This window comes from Camellia sinensis, chromosome 3 (assembly GCF_055761805.1).
Source record: "Camellia sinensis isolate YWXY chromosome 3, ASM5576180v1, whole genome shotgun sequence".
Classification (NCBI taxonomy): Eukaryota; Viridiplantae; Streptophyta; class Magnoliopsida; order Ericales; family Theaceae; genus Camellia; species Camellia sinensis.
In genome coordinates, this window is record NC_138963.1 from 45,698,989 (window position 1) to 45,713,423 (window position 14,435).

General features: G+C 39.9%; 1 protein-coding gene across 1 annotated transcript; it reads left to right on the plus strand.

Moving 5' to 3' along the window:
- Positions 1-8,635: 8,635 nt before the first annotated feature.
- LOC145821470 (uncharacterized) lies at positions 8,636-9,220 on the plus strand. The gene has a single exon (XM_082917992.1). The coding sequence runs from the start codon at positions 8,636-8,638 to the stop codon at positions 9,218-9,220; it is 585 nt and encodes a 194-aa protein (XP_082774118.1).
- Positions 9,221-14,435: the final 5,215 nt, after the last annotated feature.

Genomic DNA, 14,435 nt, shown 5'->3' on the forward strand with positions numbered 1-14,435 from the left:
CACGTCATTTTATGACTTCGAGCTCTGTCAAAGAGGGGCAACTGTTGACACTCCACTTTTTACCACCCTTAAGACTTGGGCAGTATTGATCGTTTACTTGGTGATGAAAGATGTGCAGTAAAAAAATTCGATTTCTTCAGCAAGAGGAGCTTCAAATCCCAACTTCACACCCCTTTTTGGACCAAAACCATTTTGACCGAAATATTTTAGATCTTAAGACCCTCTCTTTCAAAATAGTTTTTGAAAGAGTTCCTACAATGTTTCGACGCTCGTATTTTGTTAAATGTTGCGTGTTTAAAAAATATTTCAAAACACCTAATTTAGGGGTTTGGAGTTGAAGAAAAGAGGAGAGAAGAGAAGAAAACTAGTTGATGAGAAGTTCGACATGAATCCGGATAGGATTGAAACTGAGCAATCTTCACTAAAAGAGGCATATCTTTTTGCACAGTTAGAATTTTGATGTGAGGCTTCCACCATTGTAAATAAGACTTCCAGGGCTTCAATTTAGGCTCAAGAATGACTTGCACAGGAGTCCAGACGAAGGAGATATTCCCATTTGAAGTTGGGTCCAAAAAGCAGATTTTTTTGGCCAACTAGATGTGGAAGTTGCTAGCCATGAATGGGATTTTCTGGCCATGTGCCGGCCATGAATGGCCTATGCCGGCCACCTGCCGTCCAAGGATGATTCTTTTCGGCCAACAATGGACATGTGCCGGCCATCAATGATGGCTTGCCGGCCATTGATGGAAAAAGTCAAATTTTGGCAGATATTTGTATTCTAGCTGTCCATTCTGGGATATTTTCGACCAAGGCTTACATTCTTCTATATATAGAGAGCCTTCTCTATTGTTTTAAAGGTTAGAACATTTGAGGAAAAAAAATTTGGTAGCCTCTCTCTCTAGATTTCTCTCTCTTGAACCTTTGTGCATAAGTGTATACAAGTGTAGAGACACTTCTCCTTTGCCTATACATCCTTGACCAAAGTTGGTTATCCTTGAGCTGAGGTTCTAGAAGGTCTTCTTGGAGCCCTTGGAGGTGATTTTGCTTGGTTTTGTTGCCTAAAATTGTGTTGTGCTTCAAGAGGCATAACTCTCTCCTTTTAAGTTTGTTTTTCATAATTTCTTTTCCATCTTTTTCCACCATTTCAAGGCTGGTTTTGGCATGTAAAAAGTTTTGTTTTTCAGTCCTAAAAGTGGTGGTTTGAGCCTTTGTGAGTTAGCGGGTTGTCCTCCATTTTTTCTCTTTAGCTTGTTAAGCTTTTTGCACCATTTCTCATCACCTTCAAATCAAACTTTTTGGGCCTTTTTACCACTGAAACTCAGAGGTTTTTCAGTAACAAAAACCATATTTTGAGGTCCAAAGTAGGAGGGGTTGGCCTCCCCTCCTTGTGTCTTGTTTATAAGTGTAGATAGCCTAACATGTGAGCATATTTTTCTACTATTTTATGACTTGGTCTCAACATATTTTTGCCACTTTTTTGCCATTTTTTACCTCTGTTTGGGGCTGGTTAAGTCACTTGAGGCTTGCTTTGTATGCTTGTAGTGCAGTGGTGCTTAATAGTCTAGTTTGTGCTATGTATTAGCCTCTCATTCTAGCACTTTTTTAGCCTACTTCAAGCATGTTTTAGGACACATTTTAAACTATTTTAGGACTGTTTTAAAGTGTTTGTCTCTTGTGAGCTTTGTATTGCATGGCTATACTATAATGGTCTTCACTAGCTCATTGTTTTAAGGCTTCTAACATGTTTTGCATGAGATCATTGCATGTTGTAGCATCATTTAACATGTAATTTCAGTGTGTTTAGCTCTATCACACTCTCACTTACTTCACTCTTTCATTGCTTTTGAGAGTTGTGCTTTGAGTCTTGTTTGTAGCCTAACATATGAGCATGTTTTTCTTGCCATCTATGTTTCAATCTCCGCATGTTTTGGCCACTGTTTTGGCATGTTTTAGCTCTGTCCAGAGCTAGTTTGGTTATTTGAGCTTGATATTGCATGCCTCTAGTGTAGTGTTCTTCACTAGCTTTAGTGTTTTTGGCTCTTAACATGTTGTACATGAGTTGTTTGCGTGTTGTAGTATTATTTTTCATGTCATTTCAGCACTGAAATATCTACAACCTCCCTCATTTCTTCACTTTTCATTTGTTTTGAGGGTTGGTTAACCTTAATGTCATGTTTAAGCTTGAGATAGAGCTTGTGCTCAATGGTTTTAACCCTCTTTTGAGGGTTCCTCCTAACCAAAGGCATGATCTCTCTCATGTCTTAAACCATCTTTTGGTTGACCCCTCTCTCATTAGAGGACATTCATCTTGGACTTAACTGATTAAAGAATGGCTTCGTAATGCTAAAATGAGTAAACAAGAATTGGACAAGAAAAACATGGCTAAGATAAGCATGTTGTGCATGTGTTCAATCAGACGTTATATTGAACACGAGGTAGATTGGTCCATTTCATACTCAAAGTGATGAAATGAGCCAATCTCCTTTGTCTCCATCACCCTTGATCATGCATGATAGGGTGTTGGTCCTTTGAGTCTTGTTTTGTGCATTTATTGAAAGTGTACAACTTGGATCTTTGGCCATCATGCATTGAAAATGCTTGATTGGTGGTTTTGGATCCAAGAGTGCCACTCCTTTGATGTTTTGAGATGATAAGGAGGGGCACAGTACAAAGATATCCTTGGAAAACCCTTCATTTTCCTCTATTTGTGCTCTGTTGCAGTGTAGTGATTCAGCACACCAGTGGCTGGCAGTGGTCCACTGATGGTCGGCAGTGCTACATCTTTGGTCGGTAGTGCCTCTTTTTGGCCGGCAGCAACCAATCATGGCCGGCAGGCCACTGGTGTAGTCCTCAACATTGGTTTGGTAAGTTGGAGCAGAAAGTTCTTGAAGTAACCTTGTAAACAGAGTCCCTCAAGAGCAAACCGGTGGGCTTTTCAGGGCGAAAATTGAATGCATGCATATTCAACTTCCTAAAGCCAAGCTGAGGTAGTGTAGTTTAGTGTTTTACATGTTTAATTAGTGTACATTGGTTTTGTAATTTAATTAACTAGCTGTTAATTAGTTAAGTGTTGTAATAATTAAGTAGCTTAGTTTACCTATTTCTTTATTTCATTTTGTAATAATTAGTCTAATTAGTTTAATTAGATTAGTTTGATTAGCTTAGCTTAGTGTAGCTTAGCTTATTCGGACCCTCCTTCGTGAGGGCGTAATGTTGTAATAACCATGTGTGTGTGTGTGCATGTCTTTCAACCCCACGTCTTTCTCCCTTTTACTTAACCGCTTTCGATGGTTAGTTTAGGGTCATTTTCAATTAGCATACCTTATGCTTGCATGTTTGCATCATTCATTTGTCTTGCATACACTGAGGCTCGGCGTTTCATTCAAACTACATCGTATTTCAATATTTCTTTGAATACGTGTATCAAATCGTTGCATTCATATGCCATCTTAGATAGCCGAGCCTATTTAGTCGCTTTATTGCATGTGTTGTATTAGGCATTTTGCATAGTGAGGATCATGCATATTTCTAACTAGTTTTTTGTTTTGGCTTGGAGTACACTGTAAGTTTTATTCTTTAGCATACTTGCATGAGTGTGAGTGTTGTGATGATAGCATGCTTACCATGAGGCTATGTGCTTACTTGATTAACTGCATGAATGCCTGTGGATGAAGGCTTTGTTACTTGAATTGGGATAATTCGATGATTGTGAGTTTTAAGCCCACTTTGCGAAATGGCAAATCATGTTTTTAAGCCCACCCGAGGGTGGCAAATCCGCATTTTAGCCCACTTGAGAGTGGCACCATCAAACCATTTTCGAAAACAAACATGAGTTGAATTCGTTCCAATTCTCGTGATTTAGTCTATACTTGTATGTGTGCGTCACGTAGTAAAGTTAGCTAATAATCGGATAAGAACACATGAGGTTTATAAAACAACATATCATGATAGTAGAGGCTGATCCTTTGATCGGGTGAGCGGGGGTGCTCATTTCAGGACCTTCCTCTCTCGTACCCAAGTTCCCGAGCCGAGGCAACTTTGGTGATGACAGACACGTGGCCTTTGGCACAAGTCAGGGTTTTCTAAATTTTCCAAAATAAAACATTTAGGTGACGACTCTATAATCTGGCAAAGCAATCCAGTTTTGGCATTATTTGATTCAAAATCTGATTTTCCAAAATGATTTGCCGGATTGAACTCTTTGGGGTTTATCATTTTCACATTGCACTTTGTAAGACTAGATTCGGAACCGTGACAGGAGTCCGAACTATAGGACCAATTCGAGACACTCCAAAAGGGGGGGGGCGCGAAGAAAGTCGAGTCTAATTTGCACTGAAATGAACATTCTCTCTTCTATTGTTTGCAATTTATGTTGCTTCGGTATGTATGGGTTTCATTTTAGATTCATTGATTTAGGATCTTTTTTAGTAGCAATCATGCTGTTGAATTCTTTTTTACTTCTCTTATTTGACGCAGTGCAGTGCAGTAATTCTCAATAAAACGTTGTTTATGTTTGAATTCAGTGAAGAATTCAATCACAACATGAGAATAAGATGATAAGATTTATTCGCATAGAGAATTAAAGATGGCACATTTTTTATCCACCTAAATGCTAAAATGTTGAAATGTATCTTGAGTTCAAAATTGTGATGGTTAAAAACAAACTTCAATTGTTCTGTGTACTATTTGATCCACCTGCTATGCTAAATTGGGTCAAATAGTCATACTCATCTTTTATGGCTTTATAAACTTTTTTAAGAGAACTCAATACATTATGTTCATTCTTTTCTAAATTATTTCTGAAGATATTGAGATCTTGACTACTTGTGCTTGGAAATTCCTGTATATTGGTCAAATGATTTTTATTGGTTTGGAAATTCAAGACCTATGTTTTAGTGTTCAAATGGTCCTGATCAGTTTGGTACACATTTGTATTTAAGGAATAAATGGGATCTAGAAAGTATTTATGCAAAATACTCAATCTTGTATGCATGCGTGTGTTAAGCTCTGAGTATCAACTATAAAGAATGGATTTTATGTAAATCACTCAATTGAATATGCTTGTTTTTTGCGAGTACATGGCAGTATCAAGTCATATTGAGGTTTCCTATGTATCCTTTTGTTATCATGATAAGAGTAATAAAGTGAGCATATGGAATTTATCTCTAAAAGTTTTTCATTTTCTTTGAATTGTATTTATATCTTGTCTATTTCTCTTTCACAAAACGGCCTGGACACAAAGGTGGAGAAGTCAAGAAAGCAATTGAAGGAAAGGAAGAATAGAACCAAGAATATGCAAGGTGTAAAGAAGGTAAGGAAATATACAACCCAAAATCACCAAACGGCATCGGATTAGCATGAAACTTGGCACACACAACCGCCTAAGCACGAGAGACTTGTGGGAGAAGACGGGACTCAAATTGGGTTCTCGGTTTGGGAGTTAGAGCCGAATTTCGGTAGCGGCAAACTAGTTCCTTAAGAAACTTAGAATTCGAGGTGTTGACGCCCCAAAATCACCAAACGGTGTTGGATTCGCACGAAACTTGGCACACACGACCGCCTTGGCACGAGATACCTGTGGGAGAAGATGGGACTCAAATCGGGTTCCCGGTTTAGGAGTTAGAGCCGGATTTCAGTCTAGGCAAAATTATTCACTTAATTATTTTTGTAATTGCATAGTAGTTAAATTTTTATGTTTTTTTTTTTTGTAATTAACATATTAACACATAATTATATTGTCATTAATTATTTTTATTTTTTGTTTTCAGATATTTCTCGAGGAGTTTGCTTCTTGTGGAATGAATGCCAGTGAAGAATGCGACTAACTTTTGTTTTTGTTACCCATGAAGAATGATGAGGAAAACTTTTGTTTTTGGTTTATGTTATTTTGAATTGTGAATAACATTATGTATTTAAACATTATATATATATATATTATGTAACATTATGTAGTGGGGTAATTTTGTTGATGTGTAGTTATGAATGCAAGAATATTTTATTATGGAGAAATTGTTATTTCTATACAGGAATTTTTATATTATTATGCCATTATTGGTTTCTTTTTCAATTTTTTTTTCCATTTAATACAGGTAATTTTAATATTTTTAATAATTTTATTGCAGTTTTTTTTTTCTGGTGCGACGGCACCACATCGTCGCAAAAACATCAAAGCTAAAATGTATATTTTTTTTGGTGACATAGGCAATGCCGTTGCAAAAGAATTTTGGCGACAGAGGTCATGCTGTCGCAAAAAAAAAAAATCCCGACAACATTTTTTTTGCCATCTCAAATAAAAATTTTAACGACAGTACAATACTGCAGTCGTAAAAGGTCTCATTTTTTTTTTTACATATTATAGGCGATAGTAAAACACCATCACAAAAGACAACATTTGTCGTCGCAAAAAAAAAGGCCACAACATCATGTCATCGCTAAAACGTTTTAGCAACACCCTCTATTGTGACCCTCCCTTTGCCGTCGCTAAATATTTTTTAAGACGGCATTAGGAGTATTCGCGATGGCATTTTTCCATCGCGAAAAAACTGAAATTTTTGTAGTGATGCCATATGCTATAGATTTAGAATTTAGGATTTATCAATGTATATTGCATGTCATCTTTTGTATTGAACAAAGTTATAAATGAAATAGAAGATATGATATTTTGTTATTACTACAATTACATACTTTTTTTCTTTTTAAGAAAAAAACACATCACCATGTTTGCTTTGATCTTCATAAATTTTTTTCATAAATTTTTTCTAGAACAATAAAAACTATTTTGGTTAAAGAAATAAAAAATTAGTTTATTTTAAAAAAATTTAAAATATTTTTTTAATATTTATTTTTATCAAATTAGTTTCCATTTTTTAAAAAATAATTATGAAAAATTTTTTTTCTTAAAAACAAACCAAACAACGCAAATTATCTATATAATTTTTTTATATACAAAATTTGATTATATACTATATATATAGAAAAACGCAAAATGCAAAATTAAATATTAAAATTATTACAAATAAAACAACATTAACTAAATTGATATTACAACGACTATCACTATAATTTGTGTTTTTATTTTTTTATTTTATTTTTAGACATAGCAGCCACGGAAGGACTCATCTTTCGTCATTGAAGGGGCTGAATATGAAATGGGTTGGATCCAAGCCTTGGGCCGGCTCAATCCACTAAAGCCCAAATCCAAGTGGGTTAGATGAATATATGGGCAAGCCAATTGAGCCCAACTCCATGATCAACAGTATACCCAAGTCCTCAAGCATTTGGGCCCAACCTGCAGTGGAAAGGCTAGTCCAGCCACGATGTTGGGCTGGGCCGAACTGCAAGACCTAATCTATGTGCCGAACTAAAGTGGGCCGAGCCCATACAAAGATATCCGAATGGACTAACCCATCTCTATAAACGATCTTTTAAAAGGCCGAGCCGAGGCACAGCGGTACCGAGCTAAGGAAACCCTTTAGAGAAATGTGGAAGCTATGAATGCATGCACATGGAGGATGCCACCTCAGCTGGTCCCCTACACCTAGAATCACGGAAACTGTTAAACCAAAAGAATGTGGTTTGTTATCAGCATGACTACAATGAGTATATGCATTCTATGACAACTACCAGGTGGTCCCCCACCTTGGGCAATGCTAAAAAGAAACTTGGCAGCACCTAAGCTCCATGAAACCATCTTGAGCAACAAGCAAGGAACCCTATAAATACTACATGAACTTCACATTGAAGGTAACTAAACTGATCCAAGCTGAACCCCACTTACTCCAAAAAAAACTCTCTACATCTCTTCTCCGATCACTAATTCCCACACCGGAGGGGTTATCTGGCCAACCCCGGCCGGGCAGCTCTTACGGTGTTTCTTGTGGTAGGAACCTCAATCCTTGGATAGTCCAACTGAGTGTGAAGCCCCGATCCACTTTCATCTAGTGCGGAATCCGATACGCACAATTGATGCAGTGAACGTGGATCACTTTGTCTCTAAGCTCTGCACTCAGTTCTGGCGATGGGGATTGAGGACATCCCACCTTTGACACATACTCCACAGACGGAGAAGACAAAGGACAAAGGCTTGGCACTCCCAACAGTCCTAGAAGAACAAACTGGAAACAATAATTGGACCCCTGAATCCGTCGAGCATCGATTACCCTTCCCTGGAGGTTCTTCTCATCACTTTCTTCTGGAAAAGGATTACAGAGATCGAATCATAGACTCCATGGGGATAGAGATACAGGAGCTGAAAGCACAACTTAAAAGGGTACTGGGTGATGCAACAGAAAAGAAGACTAAAGTAGAGCCCTCTCGCTTACGACAGAGGAGCTCATCCAGAGAGCCACCAGTAAAGAAGTTCCCCAGAAATGAGTCTGGGCAACAAAGCCAGCCTATCTCGGTACAGAGTGAGGCGGCGAGCAGCCACACCAGTGGGTCACGTCGAAGAAACACTAAGAGGCAGAAGACGGTTAGCCAACAGACTGAATACCCTCCTCAAGACCTTCATACTTGGTTGGTCAGCAACAAGCAGAACGAGCAACATCGAGATCATCTGGACCGTACCATTCACCAGAGAGAGCATCAAGTGCTGGATAGGCTCGTCTCCTCATAATTCTCCCCAGAAATTGAGGCCATGAGACCTCCAAAGAAATTCACCCCACCAAAGTTCACTTCGTACGATAGGAAGTCGGACCCACTGACGCATATTAGCCATTACAGACAGATGATGTCTCTATGGAGCCGAGATGAGGCACTGATGTACAAAGTCTTCCAATCCAACTTGGGAGAAATTGGACTTCGATGGTTCGATCAACTCCCCACTGGATCAATTCATGGCTGGAAGCAGCTCTCCGAAGAGTTCCTAGCCAGGTTCGTCTCCAACACTAAGATCCTGAAAGAGCCGGATACACTGTTCGGTCTCCGAAAGGAGCAGGAAGAAACGCTGCGCAGTTATGCTAGGAGGTACTATGAAGAGTACAATGACCTGGAGGAAAACGTGTGCAGTGAAAAGATGGTCGTTATGTCTTTCAAACATGGTTTGCGCCCGGAAAGTAAGTCGAGACAATCACTTACCAAGTGCCCGGTCACAGCATTGAAAGATTTGCGTGCCAGGATTGAGCAGTACGCTCGCCTCGAAGATGATCAGATCCCCATCAAGGTAGCATCAGCAGAAAAAACAGCTCGGCACAAGAAGAGAACAGATCGAGGAGAACACTGAGGGGTCACGGTGAATGAGGTGGATAAGTCCAAATCTTACAAAGCCATTGTGACTGTATTCAAAGAACCGATCTATCGAATCCTGGAAAAGATCAAGAGAGAGCCCTTCTTTTTTTGGCCGCCGAAAATGTTGGGAGATCCGGCTCGGCTCAATCAGAAGCTCAGATGTACCTACCATCACGGCAGGGGGGCATATGACTCAGAATTGCAGGGCACTGAAGCAACACTTGGAGGACCTAGTAGCAGCTGGACACCTCCGGGATTACATTGATCAGGATAAGGAAGTGATCGAATCGAGGAACCCACCACGAGAACCAAATATTGAGTACCTACCTTGGTTGATAATAAATGTGATCCATGGAACAGTGACTCAGGAACCTGAGGAGACACTAAAAGAAGAGATTGCTAAGGCTATGCAAATTTAGCAGGTCATGTCAGTAGAGCCTGCATCGAAAAAGGTACGCACGGTACCCAAATTCCCCTTGTGCACTGTTTCATTTACTAGAAAGGATTTAGAAGGCATACAACACCCACATACTGATGCACTGATTATAACTGTGGAATTGGGAAACGGTTTGACGTAAAACGAGTCCTGGTAGATCAAGGCAGTGCAGCAGACATATTGTATTATGACTTGTTCAGAAAGCTTGGTCTCTCCGAGCAGCACCTCACCCCAGCAACAGCTCCGTTAGTTGGCTTCAATTCACAGCCAGAATGGCCGCTTAGCAGAATAGTGTTGCCAATTGTGGAAGGAACAAAGATAGAGTTTCTAGTTATTAATACATCATCCCCTTACAACGCCATACCTGGCCGTCCATGGATTCATCAAATTGAGGTGGTCCCTTCAACATACCACCAGCTCATCCATTTCTCAACGGAACACGGAGTAGAGCAGATCTTAGGGGATCAAGTTGCGTCCAAACATTGTTTCATGGCGGCACTAAAGCCAAAGCAACTCTGTAACCAGGTATAGACAGTAGAAGTGGCCAAACAACCAGTCTTGGAAGATGTAGGGGGAGCCCCAGAGGAAAAGATAGTAGAGGATTTGGAGAAAGTCCTGCTAAAAGAGGATGATCCAGAAAAGTACTTCCTTATCAGTACCTCGCTAGGCACTGATGAGAAACTTCAACTGCTGGAACTGCTGAGGGAAAATATAGAGGTATTCACATGGTCAGCATATGATACTCCAGGATTGAACCCAGAATTTGCTTTCCATAAGCTCAACATCAACCCTTCCGCTCGGCCCGTTGTACAGAAAAGTCAGAGATCCTTAGTTGAGCACACTGAAGCAGTAATTGCTGAAGTCAAAAAACTCCTGGCATCAGGAGCGATCAGAAAAGTTCAATACCCACAATGGCTGTCCAACACAGTTGTAGTCAAAAAGAAGAACGAAAAATGGAGAGATTGCGTTGCCTTCACTTGCTTAAACAAAGCCTACCCAAAAGATAGCTTTCCGCTACTTCGCATTGATCTACTGGTAGACTCAACAGCCGGGCACGAGCGCATGAGCTTTCTGGACGCTTATAACGGCTATCACAAGATACCACTATTCAGTTCGGATCAAGAAAAGACAGCATTTATCACTCCAAGGAGAACTTACTGCTACAAAGTAATGCCGTTCGGCCTCAAGAACGCCGGGGCAACCTACCAGCGAATGATCACTCGAACGTTCAAGGGCCAACTTGGGAAAACCATGGAAGCTTATATAGATGATATCGTAGTAAAAAACAAGCTCGCTACAAACCACCTTGCAGACTTGGGAGAAGTTTTTGGTATCCTGAAAAACCATCAGCTTCGCCTCAATGCCTCGAAATGCACTTTCGGGGTAGGAACATGGAAGTTCTTGGGAGACATGGTCACTCATAGAGGAATCGAGGCGAATTCGGATCAAATCAAAGCAATACAAGATCTTGAAGTACCAACAAAGGCTAAAGAGCTACAGAAACTGGCCGGAATGGCGGCCGCCCTGAATCGGTTCATCAGCAAATCTTCAAATCGGATAAAGCCCTTCTTCCAGCTATTGAGGAAAAGGGCAGCGTTTGAATGGAGTTCTGAGTGTACTGAAGCACTGCAAAGTCTCAAAAGATACCTCCGCACACCACCTCTCCTGTCCACTTCAGAACTAGGAGATGAGCTGTACCTATATCAAGTAGTCTCAGATCACGCCGTAAGCGCAATATTAATTCGAGAAGTTAACAAGGAACAGAGGCCAGTATACTGTGTTAGCAAGACTTTGCTATATGCCGAGACATGGTATCTACCCTTGGAAAAGTTAGCTTACGTCCTGCTTATCTGTCACGACCCGAACCCGCCCCTATGGGTTAAGGCCATAACCGGCCAGTAATCACGAGATTACCTACGGCCTCAAACCAAATAAGACAAGACTCATCAGAGTAAAAGGGGCCAAACGGAAGCAAATTTAAAACGTTGTCCTTAAAACTTTGTCCATAGAGCTGTGCTTATATGCACACCATAACATTCCATATGTACATATGTTAGTAACTCACAACAGAAAGTGTAATGACATAAGATTCTATACAGACAGGATCATCCAAACTAAGTCAACCCATGAAAACTATATACAGACGTATTCAAAACTTCGCCAACCTGACAAAATGTAAATACATAACAAAAGGGTGAAGACGAGTCTCGTGCGTGAGACACAAGGGCTGACTCTTCAAAACCTTGGTTGTTCCACACAAACTTCACTGAGGCTGGGTTTGGACCTCTCTTGGCTCACCTACAAACACATGAATGAGTGTGAGTGATAGCCTAGTGAATAATATCAAACAAAGAAGTCATACAAACGATATGTAGAACAACATACTCCAAACGGCCTTGGGCCCAATTCATACTTCTATTTAACATATATATATACACAATTTAAGTCAAGTGACCGTGGTTCGTATCAGGCTGGCCTTCGGCCCATTTATACTTTCATTTACGTCAGAACGGCCTCTGGCCCATTCATTCGTGTCAAAACGACCTTCGGTCCTTTCGTTTATGTCAAAACAACCTTCGGTCCATTCATTTATCTCAAAATGACCTTCAGCCCATTCATTTATCTCAAAATGACCTTCGGTCCGTTCGTTCATGTCAAAACGACCTTCGGTCCATTCGTTTAAGTCAAGACAACCTTCGGTCCATTCATTTATCTCAAAACGACCTTCGGTCCGTTCGTTTGTGTCAAAACGACCTTCGGTCCATTCATTTATGTCAAAACGACCTTCGGTCCATTCATTTATCTCAAAACGACCTTCGGTCCGTTCGTTTGTGTCAAAACGACCTTCGGTCCATTCGTTTATGTCAAAACGGCGTTTGGCCCATTCACACTTTCGTGTCAAACTGGCCTTTGGCCCAATCATTCATATCGAAACGGCCTCTGGGCCATTCATTCATGCTTGTCAAAACGGCCTCTGACCCATTCATTATTTCTTGTCAAAACGGCCTCTGGCCCATTGTAAATTTTCATATCAGACATTGTCCACCATTCAAATTAATGAACTTATAGACTTACATAGATGTAAGCAATAGGACAACAACATATTCAAACATCTTTTGTTAAGATATTACTCACAGTGATCGGCTTGTGGATTTCCCCTGGAGCTTGACCCTACACATTTCATGAACACAAACGGGGTCACTAACAGTTCAATCCGTTCTTTGATTCGCATATTCCTCTTAAGGCATTATTCTTATCTCATTAACTCATTTACAATGCTTAACATATGCCTAAGAGTGCTTACAAGTGAAAGAGAACGGAAAACGAAACACAGAACGAGCATACAAAATTTCAGGGAACAGGGTCCCCGCTCGAGCGTCAACTTCCCCGCTCGACCGGACCCTTAGGGCCTGCAAAAGTACTGGTTGCATGAAAAATACGCTAGCGCGTGGGATAGAGCGCTCGAGCGGAAGGCCTGTCTATAAAAACTCCCCGCTCGAGCGTGATATATACCCGCTCGAACAGACATCCAACTCTGCAAAAAGTGCTGGGAGCACGATTTTCCCGCTCGAGCGGCTCTTCTCCTGCTTGAGCAGACATCAAAAATCTGGGTTTTCCAGATTGAGTTCTTGAGCTCCAATTCGAATTTCAACCGACAAAACATGCATGTTATGGCTCAAATCTCAAATATAGTTATGCTAACATGCCATAAACACCAAAACACATTACAATGGAGCCCAATTCACAATTAATTCACATGTATGCCCCAATCCCCCATCCACTCATTCTAATACAAACAAAATCATACTTTCAAAGCTCATATCTTAATTATTCAAACATGCATGCTAATCTTGATTTCATTTCCATCCCAAACAATGCAAATGGTGTTCATTCTCATGGAATACAACAAAAGCATACTTCCATGTAAGATTTAACACCTTTATTTCCATGTTCACTCAATACATGCTAGATTATGCATTTCCACAACAATTATATACATGCATGCCTTCATTGACCTTCAATTGAACACAAGAAACTCCATTCCCTTACATTCAAACTAATTCATGCTCTTGACCATCTATTAAACTTGAATTCACAAGGTGATGACTATAAATGCATGAATCACTCACCAAGGAGCTTTAATCTCCCCAATTTAGCAATACTTGAGCTTAATCTCCAAAAGGTCCAAGTCTTGAACCACAAATGCACAATTCTTTCCTCTCTCTCTCTCTCTAACAGCCATCTCTATCTCAATCTCAATTGTATAACTCAGATTTTGAGTTCAATAGAGTTAAAGGAGAGTGTAGTGCTAACATACAACAAGCCCCATTAACATATTATTTTAATATAAAATAATTGGGCACTCAATTCATCAATTTAAGCAGTTTAATCTGACCCAAATAAATTTTCAATTAAATTTCACCGTAGGCTCTAAAAATTACGCTAATCACAATGGCGTAATCAATTTCGGGTTCTGTGGCCGATAAGGCCCTCAATTTAATTTCCAAAGCAGATTATTCAAACAGATATTCCTACGGTGAACAGATAGAAATCCAAGACAACATAATGGCACACAAAATCATATTAAACACATAATCATACTCATATTAAGGACCAATTAACACATTACGAAACAGGGGTATTACAGTCTTCCCCTCTTTAGGAAGTTTGGTCCTCCAAACTTAATTTACCTTAAGCCAAAAACACTTCGAAATACCTTCTTATTCAATGGTTCCAATCCTTTTGAAAGTTATCTGCTTAGTTTCAAAATCAA

What these genes read in the sequence shown, in the direction of transcription:
- LOC145821470 (XM_082917992.1), top strand. Translation starts at nt 8,636, where the DNA reads ATGAGACCTCCAAAGAAATTCACCCCACCAAAGTTCACTTCGTACGAT.